The 20,482-nt window shown below is 39.8% G+C and overlaps 2 protein-coding genes across 2 annotated transcripts; one reads left to right on the forward strand and one right to left on the reverse strand.

The window, feature by feature from the left end:
• The first annotated feature begins 6,323 nt into the window (after positions 1–6,323).
• Positions 6,324–8,198, forward strand: LOC125573014. Its single transcript, XM_048733297.1, has 2 exons — positions 6,324–6,607; positions 7,573–8,198. Exons 1-2 carry the CDS (start codon positions 6,602–6,604, stop codon positions 8,068–8,070), a joined length of 504 nt encoding a protein of 167 aa, XP_048589254.1. The 5' UTR covers positions 6,324–6,601; the 3' UTR covers positions 8,071–8,198.
• A 1,841-nt stretch (positions 8,199–10,039) lies between these two features.
• On the reverse strand, positions 10,040–20,423 carry LOC116618908 (protein Spindly). Its single transcript, XM_032383107.2, has 9 exons — positions 20,076–20,423; positions 19,402–19,917; positions 18,532–18,636; positions 18,192–18,302; positions 17,502–17,642; positions 16,620–16,726; positions 15,512–15,696; positions 13,284–13,855; positions 10,040–11,137 (listed from the first exon to the last, which is right to left on the reverse strand). The coding sequence occupies exons 1-9, from the start codon at positions 20,274–20,276 to the stop codon at positions 11,036–11,038; spliced, it is 2,040 nt and encodes a 679-aa protein (XP_032238998.1). The 5' UTR covers positions 20,277–20,423; the 3' UTR covers positions 10,040–11,035.
• Positions 20,424–20,482: the final 59 nt, after the last annotated feature.

The following is a 20,482-nucleotide window of genomic DNA, read 5'->3' on the forward strand; positions in this document are numbered from 1 at the left end:
GGCAATCAATAGCTGGAACATAGTACACCACAGAATGATGCATTATATGCTTTTTATAATTTCTAGTGTTCTAAAATAGCTACCCACCCAGAGGGTTTCTTTACATAAAACAAACTTTATTTATTTGATTTATATATATTTTTTATTCCTTGTTTCTTGCTTGATACGCCTGAAAAAAAAAAAAAAAAAAAAACAGAAAAAAAACATTGAAAAAAAGTTTTGATTCTCCTGCAACTCCAAATGCTCTGCTCCAGAAAATTCATTACTTTCTATTTTACTCAAGCATATACAGTCGAAGCTCTCTGAGCGACCGCTCTCGTAAGCGACCAGCTCCGATAACGACCACGATCACGAATCACCGATTGAATTGTCAAACAAACTCTGTATGAATTCTAAGCTCTCGTGAGCGACCAACTTATCGGTGCGACCAGCTCCGTAAACGACCAGAATTTCAAACCACCAACTGAGATTTTCATTTTTTTTAAGCTCTCGTAAGCGACCACAATGATTTTTGGCTTTACAACACCAGCCAACACCTGATAAACATCATATCCAATGCATGCTGAAATCACATATAAAGCGTAGTAGGCAACCATGTGGGCAACCAGTAGGCAACCATTAAAGAATTTCATAATTACAATTTTCTTAACTTCAATTTCAACCATGGGATTGACATTTCTTTGTCTCCAGAAAATTTATAAATGAAGGAATTTCTAGTCCATTACCAGCTCCACGATTTATCCTTTTTCCAGTTACAATAGCCATCCACTTGTTTGTTCGACGCTTTGGAATCGGCTAACAAAAGACGCCATGCGATCGTCGTAGACGCAGAAGATATTCTCATGACGAAAAGCGCTTAAGTCGTCGATGTAAACGAGCATAACAAGCTACTTTGCGTAGAATTAATTGCTATTAAATAAAACAACTCGCTCTCATGATAAGTCAAATACCTAGTTTTAAAAGTTTTAAGATTCCAGCGTTTTAATTAAGCTCCCGTAAGCGACCAACACCTATTGTTCAAGTTTTTGACGCCCAGTGGTCGGTTATGAGAGCAACCTCTCGTAAGAGACCAGCTCCGTTAACGACCACAATTTTTAGTTCCCAAGGTGGTCGCTTACGAGAGCTTATCGAGTGGTGGCTTGTTTCTTATGCCCTTTATAAATTCTGTAGGTTCATGGCTGTCAACCTAACTTGGACAGAAATCTTGTGAAATCGGGTGAAATACAGAGAATGTATGAACATTCTCACAAAAATTAGGCTTGGTCCTAAATCTGGTGACATCCGCCTAATGCGTGAGTTGACAGCCTTGTAGGTTGATTGTTTGGTTTTGTGTTTGCTCGCTTTACGACAAAACCCAAATACAGGCTGTATTTCTCTATGTAAGTATTACCATTTCTATAAAAAATAAATAAATAACAACTCAAACGTACAAAAAAACACTTGAGTATATAAATATGAAAAAAACAATGTGTATTGTGGTAATATCAACCAAACAAAAGACAAAAGACCGCTTGATACAATGCATCGATCGAAAGAGGAATTAATGCAACAGCTACATACAGCGATAAAATTGTTGACTGGGGATTATAGGGAAATTCATTATGAGAATCACCAATCAAAATTATTGAGTAACTTAACTTAGTAAGAATTAAGTTTTACAGCTTACGTCGGTTTAGCACTTATACCATCGTTTTGATAGAGACAAAAGATTTTCTCCTTCCTTAGTTCCAATTTCGTCATTAGACATTGTCTTGCCAAGATTCTGGTCTCTTTTTTTGGGAGTTTGTGACAGCAATTTGTTAAGTAAAGGTTTCAATGCATACCTGTCAACCTCCGAAAATCTCAAGGCTTGAAAATGTTTGGGGAGGGGTGGGGGTATATTCATTTTTTTGGGGGGAGGGGTCAAAAAGTCAAATTATTTTAGGTTTTACTGTATTTGTCAGGGTTTTATTAACAAATTCAACATTCACAGATAGTGCAAAAGTGTATTGTGTTTTTATTCTACCAAGGAGACATAAATATTGTAAAATTATCGCAAAGTGTGCGGGCAGGCGGGGGCGACCACACATGGTACCCGCGCGATGACCAAAAAAACTAAGTCGCATAGTTAATTCCATTTCTCTATACCTATGGAGCTCCTGTCTCCGCTATAACTACCAGAATTACCACTATAACTACCAGCATTACCACTATAACTACCAGCATTACCATTATAACTACCAGCATTACCACTATAACTACCAGCATAACCACTATAACTACCAGCATTACCACTATAACTACCAGCATTACCACTATAACTACAAGCATTACCACTATAACTACCAGCATTACCACTATAACTACCAGCATTACCACTATAACTACCAGCATTACCACTATAACTACCAGCATTACCACTATAACTACCAGCATTACCACTATAACTACCAGCATAACCACTATAACTACCATTATTACCACTATAACTACCAGCATTACCACTATAACTACCAGCAAACCCACTATAACTACCAGCATTACCACCATAACTACCAGCATTACCACTATAACTACCATCATTACCACTATAACTACCAGCATTACCACTATAACTACCATCATTACCATTATAACTACCAGCATTACCACTATAACTACCAGCATTACCACTATAACTACCAGCATTACCACTATAACTACAAGCATTACCACTATAACTACCAGCATTACCACTATAACTACCAGAATTACCACTATAACTACCAGCATTACCACTATAACTACCAGCATTACCACTATAACTACCATCATTACCACTATAACTACCAGCATTACCACTATAACTACCAGCATTACCACTATAACTACCAGCATTATCACTATAACTACCAGCATTACCACTATAACTACCAGCATTACCACTATAACTACCATCATTACCACTATAACTACCAGCATTACCACTATAACTACCATCATTACCACCATAACTACCAGCACTACCACTATAACTACCAGCATTTAGGCTCTTACCGAAAGTGCTAGCACTTTTTTGGCATTATTTGGCTTCGCGAGCACTTTTTTTTACATTTTTTCCCAAAAAAGCACTGCTAGCATTTTTTCTTATTATCGACTGATTATTTATATAATTTCGCGTTAATCAGCACACTCTGACTTCACATATGTCGTCCAAAGCCGCAATTTGCATTCATTTTCGTCAAAGGAGACGAGGAGGCTGGGGAATATGTTTGATAGGTCAGCGGTTGCCTTCTAGAACCCGGTCCTTCTCGTCAGTCCTACTCGTGGCTCGTTCCAAGATGGCGTCATTCACTAGCAATACTGGAAGTCAGCCAAGCAAGGCAGAGATAGCTCGAGAGCGTACTCTGCCATCAATCAGTGGAAAAAACAAAACTAGGGGGAACTGTGATGTAAAGAACATAAGCATACATGATCGGATTCAGCATTATCCAGGAGAGGAACTAACAATCAAAGACGGGAAGTTGTTTTGTCTGGCATGCCGCGAAATAGTGTCTTCAAAGAAGAGTATTCTAACTACACACTTGGCTTCAAAGAAACATGGAAATGGTAAAGAGAAACTGAAGAAGTCTAAGTTGAAGGATCAGACTATTATGGAGGCTTTTAGAGCGGCGGACATGACGCAGAAAGACAGCACTCTACCAATATCTGAACGGGCCTACCGACTCGAAGTGGTCGAAGAGTTTCTGAAGGCTGGCATCCCACTTGGGAAAATCGATAAGCTACGCTCCCTCTTAGAAAAGAATGGCCAACGTCTCACAGCAAGTGCTCATCTTGGTCAGTACATTTCAATTGTTCTCAAGCAGGAAGTCGAAAGGATAAAAAATGAACTGACTTTGCCTGGCCAGACTGGCATGACAAGAGATGTTTCGGTGATCTTTGACGGAAGTACACGACAAGGAGAAGCAATTGCTGTCATCCTGCGTTTCCTTGACGAGAATTGGTCGATTATTCAACGTCTCGTCAAAATTGATATATGTTCCAAGTCAGTGAATGCGGATGATCTTGCACAAGTTCTTAATCAGTGCCTATCAGTTGATAATGGTGTCAAGGTCAATTCGTTACTCGCAGCCATGAGAGATGGGGCAAGTGTGAACCAGGCAGCGTTGGATAGGATTGCATTTATCTTTCCTAAGCTGCTCAACGTTGTGTGTTTCTCACACACGCTTGACAATGTTGGGAATCATCTTGTCATTCCAACTCTTCTAGAGTTCGGTAGCGTGTGGCTTCGCCTGTTCCGCCATAGTTACAAGGCAAAGCTGTTGTGGAAAGATCTGACTGGGCAAAGACCGAGATCATACAGTGAGACCAGATGGTGGTCAAAGTGGGAAGTCTACAAACAAATGTTACTGCAGTTTGGAGATATTGAGGGATTCATGATAGAAGCAGAAGCCGCTAATATTGGTCCACAGTTACTCCCTCAACTCCAGGCAATACTTTCCGATCCTGAGCGAGTGATCAACCTGAAGCTCGAGCTCGCCATCACCATCGATGTTGGGGAGCACTTTGTAAAAGCGACCTATTTCTTGGAAGGTTATGGCCCTCACGTGTTCTCGTGTTATGAGAAACTCCATGCTGTTGCCCAAGCCTGCCAAGCCCCTTACTTTCCAAACGTGCGTGCAGTCGCAGCAGCAATCGCTGAAGAAAATCCTGCCCAAAACGTAGCAGCCCTCGAACAGCAGGCAAAGGCATGTGCTCAACCAGCCATAGATTGGTTTCTTAGAAAGTTCAATGTCCAACTATACAACACAGTGTTAGCGTTCAAGGCTGCGAGGTATATGTGTCCGGTCAGCGTCCAGTGACTGAAGCCAACTCAGCACTCAGTAGAGGCCTTGCGAATCTTCCCTTTTCTCAATGATGATTGCATTATCAACGGCCTAAAAGCTGAACTACCTGCTTACTTAGCTGCCACTGCAGATGTGGTAATCAACACAGAAGAGCGAAAGGTAAAATGGTGGCACGACCACAAGGAACAGCTCCCTCACTGGGCTTCTGCAGTGAAGAAAGTGCTGTTGGTGCAGCCATCCTCGGCTGCAGCAGAAAGGGTATTCTCTGTTCTCAATTCCGCATTCAACGACCAACAGGAGCATGCCTTAGTTGACTATCTGCAAGCAAGTGTGATGACCCAGTACAACAAGCGATGACTAACTTCTAAAATGGGTAATGATGACCCAATGACAAGCGTGTGTTGGACTTAAATGGAAAAAAAAATTGATCGTTAAATTTTGATGTTAAAACATGTGAGCGAAAATCTGAAATTGTAATGTTCTATATGATTAAAAAAAGTCTGAAAAAATGAGCATTTTTTTTAATCCACAAGCATTTAAAAAAAAAAGCATTATTTTAGCACTTTTTTGGCAAAAAAACAAGCACTGCTTTTAGCATTTAATGCTTTTTTAACGAGCACTTTTGGTAAGAGCCTACCAGCATTACCATTATAATTACAAGAACTACCACTATAAGTACCAGCATCACCACTACAACTAATACTAGCAATACCACTATAACTACCAGCGTTACCACATCCATCGCCATAATCACCACCAGAATTATTACTACCTCCACCATCACTGCTACCACCATCATCATCACTAACAACATCACCTGAAACAATGCTTTATCCCTAACGCGCTTCAAGACGTTTGTCCATTAGCCTTTTTTTAGCTTTATAATCATATTATTTCCTTACGGGCTCGAGGCGTAAGACCTTTAAGCATGTTTTTCGATTCTGCGACACAGTGCATAGTTCAACTCAGGTATTGGTCCGTGCATTCTTAGTTAGACTTTCAGACGCAACAGTCTATTTTTAGAAAAAGAATGAGAAAGCCTTTCATATCTTAAAAAATGTTTATAAATTAGGGTGGTTCTGAAAGGAAATACAGCCTCTGGCATTTCCCGTTTTGAAAGACCATGTGAAGGTCGGATAACTAATGGTTGCAAAATTATTATGTATAGATATCTGTGAAGAACATAATAAAGTAATTGGTTTGCCAACGTTTTTATTACAATTATGAAAAAAATGGATATATTCAGCCTACTCGGTCCTCTGGCCTCAATTGACACAAACCTAGATCGATGTCTCGATGGTTTAGTGTGATGACGTCTATAAATGATGTCAAGCGTGAATGTGGGCAATAATAATAGGCCTATCTTTAAGGGGGCTAAAACCGGATATGATACGCGCGAATAATACACCGGTTACACCTCATCCTGCTGGTAAAACTAGCAAAACTTGAAAAATATCGCAGTTTGATTCACGTTTATCTTGATTTGTTATCTGGGATCAACTTCATTCACACGTACACAACATTTTTTATTTGTCTGTAGTTGTTATGGCGATAGCCAATACAAGTCATATTGATATGTTGGATTTTCAAATCAAATTTAATCAGAGGGAATCCCCGAAAACACCTTACAAGCAAGTGCTAACAGCACGCCTGAAATAGAACTTTCAGATAACAGAATTTGAGTGTATAAAAGAGGGTATGCGAGATGGTCCAGTCAAACCCAGCTTGTTCAACAGCGGAAAAACAAGTCCAGCTGCACACAAGACACGAGTCAATCGATTCATCATTCTCCAGCCATGAAGGTAAGGCCTGACACCCTTTCCGTCGCTATGGAAACGCTGACAAGTAGGCCATGTATAGGATAGGATAGAGGCCTTTACGTCGCTATGGAAACGCTGACAAAGTAGGCCATGTATAGGAAAGGATAGAGACCTTTCCGTCCCTATGGACACGCTGCCAAAGTAGGTCATGTATAGGATAGGATAGAGACCTTTCCGTCCCTATGGACACGCTGACAAGTAGTTCATGTATATGATAGAGGCCTTTCCGTCGCTATGGACACGCTGACAAAGTAGGCCATGTATAGGATGTAATAGAGGCCGTTCCGTCCCTATGGACACGCTGACAAAGTAGGTCGTGTATAGCTTAGGATAGAGGCCTTTCCGTCGGTCGCTATGGACACGCTGACAAAGTAGGTCATGTATAGGATAGGATAGAGGCCTTTCCGTCCCTATGGATACGCTGACAAAGTAGGCCATGTATAGGATAGGATAGAAGCCTTTACGTCCAAGAGATTGCAACATATCTACCTTCAAATGTGACATGGGTTGGGCCGAATCTGGGATCTGTGGTATGCTATAGCCCCGTTAGGGTTCACCATTCAACTCTCATTTTATCCACCCTATTATTTTTTTTACCTTTCTTTATTTCTCTTCTCACAAAGAAAGGTGTTCTTAGAATGTACATCGTAAAACCTCATTTAAAAAAATGTCTTAAATTATTATAATCATAAAACAATAATTCATTAACCCATAACTCCCTTTAACTTAAATGGAAATACATACTCAAAAGGAACCCAACGTATCAAGAGGATGTACGGGATAGATCTATTGTCTGGCGTAAGGGTGCCAATTAAGGGTTCTCACGGGATTCGTATGCCAGGAACACAAACTCTAAAATAGGGTGATCCCTCCTTAAGCTCAAGCGCTATCTTCCCCCTTTGAATAAATGTTTTGGCTTGAACATATCCATGTTTTCCACCTTTTAGCAGATCTCTTTGTCGTTGAGCGTCCTGTTGCTGTTCCTAGTGGTTCTGTGGAGCCCGCAAACAGAGTCCTGTGGTCTGAGGCCCCTCACATGCAAAGTACTGCGTCATCTATCAGACGATTACGTGCCAATTTTACTACGCAAGAAACCTAACCTTGCAAATGACCTCGGGACCTTCTCAAACACAAGAATAAACATTGGCGCATCACAAAGCCCAAAAGATGTCCCTAATGCGCCTGGGCGCACTAGCAGAGCCGCTGACCATGTCCATAGGAGAGTGGGCACGACGTGCCCATGGAGTTGGGAGACTGACGAGGATAGCGATAGGTTCCCCAAGTTCATCATGAGGGCAGTTTGCACTGACCGCGCTCGATGTGGCGTGTGCAGGAAAGTGTTTTACGAGCACACGGTGCTAAGAAGGCGATGTGATGCGTCCCTAGGGCTGGTGTGGGAGAGGGGTACCCATACTGTGCCTATTGCTTTCGTCCGCGACGTGTGACACGAGAAGACTTGGGAAAAGAATGGAAATGACATATGGGAAATGACACAGAGATCAGAGAGACAATTTTTTAACTAGTTAAGCTAAAAGACAAAAATATGCACAAATAAATTTATTTGTATTGCTTATTTGAGTATTGATTTGAAATTCATTTTTACAGTTTATTGACTAGTATGTTTTACACGGCTCTGATTGACATTGTCAGCAGGTATCCCCTTCCCAAGTATCCGAGAAGAGAGAGTAGGTAGAGAGTCTAACGATTATCTTCAATCGCTTTTAATGAACTCGTGTCTACATCTAGTTGCCATTAACCGCTTTTAAAGGTAGTGATCAATTGCATTGTTGGTTATTATTAGCTAAATATAGGACGAAGCTAAACCTAGGACGGAGCTAAATATATGACGGAGATAAATATAGGACGGAGGTAAACATACGACGGAGATAAATATAGGACGAAGCTAAACCTAGGACGGAGGTAAACATAGGACGGAGATAAATATAGGACGAAGCTAAACATAGGACGAAGGTAAATATAGGACGGAGCTAAACATAGGACGGAGGAAAATATAGGACGGAGGTAAATATAGGACGGAGCTAAGATTGGACGGAGGAAAATATAGGACGGAGGTAAATATAGAACGGAGCTAAACAAAGGACGGAGGTAAATATAGGAAACGTAGTTATTGGTGACGCTTACTCTTTGTTGTTTCGCATCAATGTCGCGAGTGTCCTTCTCCAGTTGAACTACATTTCGAAACACCGTTAGGACACGCAAATGTGTTTTCACTGACGAGATATCCTTCCATAGCGGCTTAAAATTAACTGATGTTTGGAGCCTCCTTTCTACGCCAGCATGGCTGACAGAGCAAAAAAAATGGCATGAAATTTTCAAATTCTCAATATATATGCGCAAGATTCCGCATACCAGTAGTTCCTCTGACCAAAAGCTTAATTCCAAATTTCAAAGAAATTAAGAAGATATGAAATTTAGATATTAGCGAGCAAAGTTGGCTTAATTTCTGATCAGAGCCCGACTAAAAACGAGGAGAATTCATACTTTGAACATTTGAAGTGCACTTCAAGCCTCATATCTCGAAGACGGATCCATTAGAAAAAAAAAAACACTTTCTGAAATGTCGGTTTACATAATATAACGAACCTCTATGCAAAAATTCAAGCTTACCGAAGTTAAGACCTTATTTTGGGAAAAACTTGCCATTTTTGAGTCTAGGTGCTTTGAGCATCCTAGACTCTGTCAGCGTAAGCGTTCTGCCAGCCTCTGCCTGTGTGAGCTTTTTGTGGTCTTTCTGTGCTTTTCGCAACACAGTGACATTGAATAATCTTTAAACTTCCGGTGTGGTAACTTCCGGTTAAAGCTTTAGGAAGTATAAACCGCTTTATGTCGTCCTGTGACCTCTATGCTTAATGTAATGCCGAGAAATATTTATAAGCAGGTTTCTGCAAGAAAGTCTTCAATGTGGGTTGTGCGTGCGCATCGTCTGAGTGTCTGTTACCTGTCAACATACTCTTTGTAAGACAAAGAAAACCGCGTTAATTATTTGTGCTTGTTTTGAAAAGAGATGTCTGATTTTGAAGCAGTTTGTGCATTTTTAAGAGATCGCGACTGCGTTTGAACATTCTCTTGGTTTGAAGCAATTGGTGCTTGTTCTAGAGAGCCCTATACTAACTTTGAAGCAATTTGTATTTTTTTAAGAAATGCTAGACTGAATTTGTGCAGTTTTGAAGTATTGCATGACTGCGTTTGAATCAATTGGTGCATGTTTTGAAGATAGAGAAGGTAGCGACTGAGTCCGCGGAGCAGCGCGTGTATTTTTGAAGAGAGCGCGACTGCGTTTGTAGTAACTAGTGCTTGTTTTGAAGAGCGTGTGACCGAGTTTGAAGCAGTTTGTGTCCTCTGCGGTTCAATTAAGTTGTTAGTTTGTCAACAAAAAATTACAATGCTAGGAGAGCTTTTTTAGTCCTTTACTTCCCGATTCAAATCTCGACGTTCTATAGTTTGTATTTGAGATGAGAAGGTCCAAACACATTGCCCCCACCAATTGATCGAATTACGTTTTTGCACTTTTCTAAATTATTTACATTCACAACACACATCTATAACGGTAGTACAATTGATTGTGCTGGGTATTTTAGTTTTGTGTACGAAAAGAAAAGGTGGAAATTGAAATGTTCAAAGTTTCGAACGATAATACGACACAAGTAGTATATAAGTAGTATGACTCTAATTATAGTCCCTTCACCTTTAAGCAAAGCTACGACAGTCTAGTGGTCCGATCGTCTGTCTATCAATGCGAAATCTTTGCGAAGCGCAGGTTCAAGGCTTCCCTGCTAGCAGAGGCCCCTTTTCTCTGTATTTCGCTGTGCTTGCGTTCGCGAGGACTCCTGGAGTTCCTCGCGAACTCCAGCCCAGCGAAATACAGAGAAAAGAGGCCTCTGCTAGCAGGGAAGTTTAAGACCAACCTTGATTACATTTTTTTTCCACGTCATTTTTTCTTTCCCTTTTCACTTTAAAATTACTAAACGTATTTTCTTATGATAAAATTCATAAGAGACACAGTCAGAACAATGCTTCTTATGAACGATTCTCGGACAGACTTGAAACTCGACATAATCACCAGCTATGCAGGCTGGTTGGCACCTAGACTCATGTACCCTTTGGGTCCCTATTTTTTTGCTCTGTCAGTATGGCTATAGTTCGTTAGCTGAGCTTGTAGTCTTGTCCAGCGGTTTCATGTCTGGTAGTTGTTCACGGTCCGGGCGCCATGACAGCCCCGCGTGCATTCTGGTGAACTCAAACCGGCTCCAATGCTCTTCTTCTTGTTATGGCGCTAGTATTTAATAATCGGATGTCCTCAAAGCGTCCCGTTGTGTCCACATTGTTTATTGACACGAGTCAAAACCCCGCTAAAGAAATATCATTTTTATCATTTGGCATGCACACAATTCACTGCTGGTGACACTCATTCTTGGGGGTCTTGGAACTGACATGGACTACAACAGGGTCGTTAGGGGAATTATGTGACCTTTTTAGGGTCTTCTCCTGAACCTATACAATAAAAAAAAATATATATACAAAGCTTTTAGAATCATCATCATCATCATCGTCATCGTCGTCGTTGTCATCATCATCACTATGCTAGTTGATAAATCGACCATGAGAATTGAGAGCATGTAGGTCTGGGAACAGGACGGCACATAACACATCTATTACATCCATCCATCCATCCATCCATCCATCCATCCATCCATCCATCCATCCATCCATCCATCCATCCATCCATCCATCCATCCATCCATCCATCCATCCATCCATCCATCCATCCATCCATCCATCCATACATTAAAATTATCTTTATCTTAAAATTATCACCCTCTTGTAAGCCCGGGCGAGGCCGGAGGGGTTGTCCCGCACCACATTAGTTACACATCAATGACGTTAAACCCTACACACTTTTCACAATTCATGGAGCCCCGTGTTCCTTTCTGTTGGTTGTTTTTAATTATTTTACAGAACAAGAGTAATAGAAATATTAGTAATAAGAAATTAACATATATAACCAAAAATAGTTTTCTATTGCGGAAAAGGCTCAAAAGAAACCATGGGACTTCTGCTTACACCTAACAGGAAAGGTAAATCTATACACACGGCCTAAACTCCGGGTTCCACCGAAGTTGTAGCCCTCTGTTTAACCCTAACTCCCCTTGGCTACGTTTTCAGGTCATTCATTGTAGAGCCCCTGCAACTTTGAGTAGGTTTGTGTAGTTTCTAACTCAATGAAGCGGAGAAAATTACGTATGGTTCTATACTAAAGACTAGATTTACTTTGCAAAGAAAAGTAGATAGTAGATGTGTTACCCGCTTTCGTTTCCAACTGAGACGCGTGAACAAGCACATTAGGTTTCAAGCTCTATGCATTCCCACTAACTATAAAAGTAAAAATAGGCTGTTTAACATTCTATTCAACCAACACACACACATATATATTTGATTTGTATATCATTATATATAATGTATCTTTCTCGAGTTGCAACATGTTATGATTGCTAAATTTGTCGGAAAGGTGCCGTGCAGCGATAGAAGAATTCCCTATGATGGTCTTTCGTAGGCCGAAGAACCTGCTTAAAGACTTTTAGCTGCGTGCTTATTCCAGACGACGAATTGACATTTGCGCGGACGGTGGCAGCTTTATAGTAAACACAGTTTTGTTGTTGCTTTTAGAATGTATCCGTGCTGGGAGCTCAAAAGATCGTAGAAAAAATGCCGGGAAAGATCCTTCCTTCATATAGATGTATTTATTGTGTACTGAGGCGTTGGAATTACGCCTTCTCTGATTTGGGTGTATAGTCTGAAAATAATGTTTTGATAAACATTGCAGCTCTTTTAAATCTTTAGTTCCTGCTGTTCTGTGCCCCGCGATATGGAAATTATTTTCTAAAATTTAATAAGAAATTATCGTCAACGAATTGCCGGAAGATCTTTATTTAAACTTTTAATGCCCTACATGCTGTAATTAGATCGAAAGAAATCGGTTTTTCAGCTACAACCTATGACATGATCGACCTCCCCTGCTTTAGCGAATGAAACGAGGTGTTGGCGGGTAGCGCTGGGTAATAGACGTAATTTGACTTTTCATTAAAATTATATTTTTTGTACAAAAAAGCAGCTTTCAGAGATCAAGAATGTCTGGGTTTTTTTTCAAGTTTGTATTGGTTAATACACTTTGTGTAACCAATAATCATTCATCGAATGTTTATCATTGGTCTAAAGTCTTGTGGTCAGCATATAAATGCTTATTGTATTGATTTCTTATTTCAGGAAGATTTAGTATCGGTTCCACGTGAAGTTCTCACTACTCGATAATCAGGTCGAATTATCAACAATTCAGTTATCAACAGTCGAAGTCGAATTATCAACTGTTCAAGTCGAATTATCAACGGCCTAGTCGAATTATAAACAGTTAAGTCGAATTATCAACAAGTCGATTTATCAACATCGAAGTCGAATTATCAACATCGAGGTCGAATGATCAACATTAGCATAGTCATCATCATCATCATCATCATCATCATCATCATCATCATCATCATCATCATCATCATCATCATCATCATCATCATCATCATCATCATCATCATCATCATCATCATCATCATCATCATCACCATCACCGCTATTTATAGCTTGCATTTACCTGAGGATCACAGTTTTCCTTGATAACTGTTACATTGCATTCCTTGTCCTCGTGACCTTTACTTCCGTCTTTTGTGTCATCTGAAAAGCGCACTCTGGAAGCGCCATCATCAGAAGCGAATTCTTTAGGCTCGTTGAATCTCGTGGAGGAAGGTGTCTCGCTCGGTGGAGATAACTCTACAGCAATCTCTGCTAAGTCAACACCCACTGTTGAAGAGCAAGTCCTACTAGACGACAATTCCATAGAATCCTGATCTTGCATGAACTCCTGAATGGCCTTAGACAACCTGTCAGGCATGACAACGGAGGCTGCACGTTTGATGCCGGGCTTGGAAACAGATTTCTGAGCAGGTTTTTTTGATGAGGTTTCTTCCTGAGCCGCGTTAGGGGGCGTCTCCTCCTTGTCGGGTGTGGCGGACGAATGAGACTGGGATGGTTGTTTGTGGTGGGAAGACGTGTCTAGTATACCCCGTTGTTTCTGTGACCTGAGGCAGATGGCTGACCTCGTCTTGCTCATGCGCACAGATTGAGATAAAGACACATCCTTGTCAGGGTTCTTGTTATTTTTCAGTGCTGTGGGAAAAAGGCCAGATAACAGGTGTTCTAAAAGTCAATCTTCATTGATGGCACAGCTTTAAATGCTAATATTGACGATATGATTAGTAACAAACTATTTATGATAAGCTCAGCAGAGTGCTTCGGCTAGTTTCCGTGTAAAGCCAACAGCGCCGGTTATGCTAATCAAACTCCCATCACTACTGTCACAGCACAGCTGGCGCTGTTGGCAAACCATCTCGAAAAGCGATGTGAAGTAGTTTACCTATATTGTTTTTTTTCAACCATTCCTATTTTAGTCCAATCAGTTTTACGGTTTAAGATCGGACTAATTGCAAGACAAGGTTTTTCGACGTTTTTGTATTAATTAAGTATCCCTCTATAACATACTAAAAGTCTAAAAAAATCGGAGCACGCAAACACCCCGAAAAATCGCATCGAATTTCTCCATACAAGGCTTGTATGAAAAACCACAGGAATCCCAAATCATGAAAATCACGGAAAATACACATACTATAAAAAAATCAAGTAAAAACCACTATAAATGATAAGAAATATATATTTCTACACGATCTGGATAAAAATCAACGTTATCTGATATAGCTAATCTATTTTGGACAAAACCGACAGGTTTCTATCTTTACGGGTCTTTAGAAGGAGAATCAAGCACATCATGTAATTATTATCATTAGTTTGACTTTGTTTGATTTAATGGCGTTGATCTCAAGTTTATTGTTATCTCTCCGCAACCCTGCTTTCAGTTATAATTATTAAGTGTGATTTTAAATGCAGGACCCCAGTGATATCAGACACAGCCTGAAGGGGCTTATCATGTCAATACATTGGTAAAAAAATATAAATTTTGTCACCATCACGATACTTGTAGACATTCAACCCCTTTAGACAGTTCTGAAAGTTCTTGCGGAAAGATCGCCCTTTTTTGCAAGACCCTGCACTGAAAAACACCTGCACGGGTGTTCAAGCCGACAGCGCAGTTATTGTTGATACCGCTAAAGCGACCGGAGAAGAGATCTTGTTAGCAGTTAGCACAACCTCGCAATCGGCAGTTAATGACGTCGTACATGCTACAGCTGTACTCCAGGACTACAGCACGTTTAGTGCTTCTGCCGCATGAACAATCTAGCGTGTTCGCCTTACGGCCTTACTTTCTTGTTATATACTAAATCAATGACATTATTGTAAGAGCCACTAAGCACTATTTGTATGAGAACCTGTTTCCAGCACGTATAGTCATTTATGGTAACGAAATGTCTACAAGATCAAAGTGGTGGTGACAAGGATAGCTAAAAAATCTGTGCATTTTACCCAAAATAACTGAACTACTTCAAATAACGTTAATTTTTTATCCTAATTGTGTAGAAATGTATATCTCTAGTAATCTATAGCGGTATAAATTCCTTTTTATCTAAAGTATGTATTTTTTTTTCGTTATTTTCATGATTTGGGATTCCTGTGGTTTTTCATATAAGCCTTGTATCGGGAAATTCGATCCTGTTTTTCGGGGTGTCTGCGTGCTCCGATTTTTTTAACTTTTAGTATGTTATAGAGGGATACTTTCTGTGCAAGAAACCGTTAAAAAACCTTGTGTTGCAATTAGTTCGATGTTGGCCCCTTTTTTGACGTAGATTGACTGGACTATTTCTTGCTGATTACCGTTTTGTAATTTGCTCTTGAGATCCTCCACCCTGAGTTTAAGTTTCATGTTCTCGGACTTTGCCCGTTCCAGGTCGCTCTCGGCATTGTGCAGCTGGCCCTCTGTCCTGCGAAGTCTATCACTTTCAGCCAACTGATTGAATACTTTTGTCTGCAGCTCTTTATTCAGTTCAGTAATTTTCTTCCTAAAAAGGGAGAATATCACAAATAACCACAGCTCCACTATAACAACAGTGTAACAGAATTAGCGCGAAGCACTTGTACTTTAATACCAACATGGTTGCCTTACATGGGATGAGGGGTGTACTTTGTAGCCCTGAGGCATATGACAATCCTGTGACAATAAAGGGGGAGCATCCTGTGCAATAAAGGGGGGCATCCTGTGCAATAAGGGGGGGCGTCCTGTGCAATAAAGGGGGGGCATCCTGTGCAATAAAGGGGGGCATCCTGTGCAATAAAGGGGAGCATCCTGTGCAATAAAGGGGGAGCATCCTGTGCAATGAGGGGGGCAACCTGTGCAATAAGGGGGGGTCATCCTGTGCAATAAGGGGGGCATCCTGTGCAATAAGGGGGGCATCCTGTGCAATAAGGGGGGGCATCCTGTGCAATAAAGGGGAGCATCCTGTGCAATAAAGGGGGAGCATCCTGTGCAATGAGGGGGGGCATCCTGTGCAATAAAGGGGGTATCCTGTGCAATAAAGGGGAGCATCCTTTGCAATGAGGGGGGGGGGGGGGGGGGGGCAACCTGTGCAATAAAGGGGGGTACTACTAAAAATAATATACTCTTAGTATTGACACATAAATAATAAAACTCACTGCGATGTTTTTGTTGGGTTATTTTCGCCTTTCATGATGGGGGAAATATCATTCGGATTGAGCATGGGAGAAGAAAAGAAAGACACACCATCTCAGCTCCCGAAACAGAGAAGAACATCCAGAATCTTTTATTAGCATAATCAAACATGACCTAACACAGGGTACCCATGATGAGATCATACTCTAACAGTTTTAATACTGCAAGTGAAACTTTTTCTACCCCTAAGTTTTATCTTATATGAAATATGTTCAGTAAAGCTTGACGTAATCGCCTGTGAAAAAGGAGTCTTACTTGTTCTCATCAATAAGCTTCTCCAGGAAGTTGACATAGTCTTTTTTGTCGCTGAAGTCTGAAGAAAATGCTTCAAAATACTTCCTGACGTCGCGATCAGGACCATTCTGTTGACAATAAGAGCATGAAATACTTGTATGATCCTTGTAGTATACCTTAACACTTGTATGGAAAAATGGGCAACCCCTTTTGTGAATATTATGCCAACTACACAAAACTTTCTTGATGAAAAATGTGTGACTTTAAAAGGACAAAGATTGAGATCGAGACAGAGATAATATTCTTGATAAGAATGAGAATGTGTTTTTTCAGAAGAGAATCATACCACGGATAGCCCCTTCCAACGCGGCCAAAATTCCTGATTTTTGAAATAGATATTCATTAAAAAAAAAGAAGGCAGTAATTTAAATCCTTAGTGATTGGCTTTCTCTACCGACTGATTTCTAGATTTCATCATACCATGAGGTTATTAATCTTTTATTGAATCACACTTTTGCAAAAAAAAAAATCAATAATAAAGTAATGGGAGAACAGGGGAGATTAATAGGGGACTTGTGCTAACAGATCACGTGACCTTTCTGGGTGGCAAATTCAAAACAAAAAAAATCAGAAATGACTGCACACGTCACACTAGAGAGTAACAAAAAAAATCTTTAAATGAAACTAAACCCTTTCTGAAAAAAGAACTTGGCTTTTTTCATAAGCACTGAATAAGTTTTTTTTGTTGCTGTTATTTTGCCGCTAAAAGCCTGAGCACATGATAGTTTGCCACCAAAACAGTCAGGTGATCTCTTAGCACAAGTCCACTATTGAGCCTGTGGTACACCTTCATTTGTGAATGGCAGGAATAATCAGTGATTCGATGAATGCTGGTATCATCACCTGCTGTTTTTCAAGTTGAACAATCTTCTCTGTAAGCATTCTGACTTCTCCCTCCTTCTGTGCCAGAGCCTCAGTCAGACGATGCATTTGAGAAGTGTCAGCTTGGTTTCCCTTGACCTGTAGGAGGGCAGCTACCTGGTTCTATGAAAAGAAAAACACACCCTATGAGGCTCTAATACAGAGGAGGTCTTATTACAAATCTACTTCATCTTTAGATTAAAAAATGCAATGTGCAAGGACTCAAAATCCTCCCATAACCAAAGTAAAACAAGCTTACAATATTAAAATGTTATGGAAAGTATATACACAAGGGAGGTGCTTATTAGGCAGGCACGATACCAGCCATTTCTGATGGCAGTGCCCACTGTCACCCAGAATTAATGCAAAGAAAGATGCTCAACCTTTTCATTTTATAGCTAATTTTATAAGCCATCACTGCCAAAAAGAAGACACCTACAAATAGCTCTGTCTAGAAAGCATCCTCACCACCCATCAAAACTTTTAATCCCTATCATCATGCTTTATAAGAAGTTGCCTAAAGTTTTTCAGGGGGTTTACCATAGTACAGAAAAATCCCTGTTTAAGGTGGCTCCATTAAATGTTATTCAAATTCACAGTTTGCATTTTGGTTGTTATGTAGTTTTACTTCTACCCCACAGGAACATATCTAAAAAATAGGGCAATAGGTACCTTTAATTTGTGCAGGTGTTGCTTTGTAATATTGTGAGTCTTTACGAGACACTCATGCTGGGTTTTCATACTGGTGTATTTCATTTCCATCTCGAGTCGTCTGTCCTCAACCTGCCAGACAAACACGCCATTCATATTATAACCACCATGTTCCTCTACTACCTGCTTTCTTGTTGTAACAACCACAAAATATACACAACATCAAAACAACCTCATCCATAACTCCAAATCCAAAAAGCAAATTGGGATAAAAGTGTCTGTAAGTAGAATAAAACACTTAACAAATAGGAGAGATGATGTGGAAAATACTTAAAAATTTGTAAGAAGTAAAAAATTGTACCTCTCCAAAGAGGGAGTTTCCCTTCTCTCTTCTTACTCTCAGTTGCTCATCAGCTTTTAGGGTATCCAGCTCTGCCTTGTATTCTCCTGCCTCTCCCCGAGCTTCCTTGAGTCAGACATTGAGCACTTACATATCAGTAACAATTTCCATTATCAAGTGAAAAAGTTAATAGCAGTCATGTTATGCTTGCCATTTAATTATCCATTGTGTATCCATGGTAATGTATACAACTATTTCAAAAAACATTGTCAGTGCAAATGGTGATGGATTGAACATGGTAATTCTAAGACTGTCTGCTGCTTATGGTATGAATGATTTGTAAGGATAAAGATGATTATCAAATGAATGGCATAATTTATCAACATTTTCATGTATTCTGAATAAAATGGGGCCAAATGTATTCTTTTGTCACTAGAACTGGTATTTATTTGTAGTTGGTTATTAAAACCATATTGTTGCCTTTGGGGAGTTTGTTAATATAGCTATCATGAATTTATGCAAACAAAAATTTGAGGATTATCTTATGATCCTTGTTAAACCTATTTCATATTCATCCAAATTATAAAACTTCTTCCATACAATAAGAGCAAGAGGACAACATTCCTGCATCAGAACAATGCTTAAATCTAAAGATATAATAACCATCCTTGTATCATGGAGAATTTAGGTTCCCTTGTTGCTTTTATTGTGTGCATTGAAATAATAGTGGCATGTCCAGTCCTCTCTGTCGCAAGGATAGAACTTGATTCTATTCCAGATAATCATGTCACATCCATTGCTTATGACACATAAAATGTGTGAATGTTTCAATTTAATTATCAACAGGACAACAGAGTCGACAGGAAGAATTAAATGGAAACCAGACTTTACCTGTAAATGGTTATACCATGTCTGAGCCTGTCTAGACTTTTCCTGTAATTCTTCTTGTAGGCTCTCAAGTTGCTGGGCAAGTGTTTTGTTCTGATGCTCTTGTCTTTCAATGACATTTTTCATGTCATTAACCTCCATTATCAACTCGTCACGATCCATCTGGAGTTTAGTGCAAGCCCTCCTCTGCTCATCTACTTCATTTTCCAAAACTTCTGCAAGCTGCAACTTTTTTGTGTATTCCCTGGTTCTCTCAAGCATCCCTTCCTGTTGTTCGACTTTTTCCTTTAACTGACTTTCCACCATTATATATTTTTCAAGCTCAGTATTTAAGGATTTTATATCCTTATGAAGTTCTTTGATTGTTTTTTCGGAATCCAATTGTAAAACTTTCTTTTCACCATCGAATTTTTTCTGAAGTTGTCTTTTGGCGTTTTCCATTTCTTGTAATTGGAAGTCCTTAGTTCGTATATCAGCTTCCCGTCTCGAACGAAGACTATAGTTTTCTTGCTTTAATTCCTGGAGTGATCGATTCAAATAGTCATTAAACTTATCATAAATCAAACGATTATTAATAGCCGAATCCGTTCATGTTCAAATCAACATGGTCATTCTAATCGATCCACGCAGAATCACTCATTTATTAAGCATACATAACAAAAATCTTGACTTCTTACCTCTACCGATGTTTTTGCGATGACATATTCTTCGCTCATTTCTTGATATTTTTTCTCCCATTCTTTGTTTTGCTCGAGTAAAGTCTTTCCTAGCTCCCCTGCTAACTGACAATCGTTTTGCAACGCTTTATTCTCTCTCCGAAGCGAGGTAGCCTCTTCTTTCAACGCTAAGAGCTTCTTCATAACGTCCTCTTGCTCCATGTTTGTATCTTATTCTCGTCCCGCCTCAAAACACCAATTAAAATATGGAATATCTAAATATTTTGTTAGAATTAGAAGTGATCGTAATGTAGAACTTCGAGTTTGCCGCCGAGTTCAAGGGTAGCCCACTTCCGATTGGTGGAAATTGTTTGAATGAACCAATCACAATATTTACAAGTCTGTAGCGCCCGTAATAAATGCACAGC

The sequence above is a fragment of the Nematostella vectensis genome, chromosome 10, assembly GCF_932526225.1.
Source record: "Nematostella vectensis chromosome 10, jaNemVect1.1, whole genome shotgun sequence".
NCBI classification, from domain to species: domain Eukaryota; kingdom Metazoa; phylum Cnidaria; class Anthozoa; order Actiniaria; family Edwardsiidae; genus Nematostella; species Nematostella vectensis.

Excerpts from the sequence above, each read along its gene's own strand:
- LOC116618908 (XM_032383107.2), bottom strand. The coding sequence starts at position 20,276 with ATGGAGCAAGAGGACGTTATGAAGAAGCTCTTAGCGTTGAAAGAAGAG. Across the intron at positions 16,727-17,501 it reads TTCAACTTGAAAAACAGCAG|AATGGTCCTGATCGCGACGT; the intron begins GTGATGATACCA and ends TATTGTCAACAG. Across the intron at positions 13,856-15,511 it reads CAAGAGCAAATTACAAAACG|CACTGAAAAATAACAAGAAC; the intron begins GTAATCAGCAAG and ends TTTTTCCCACAG.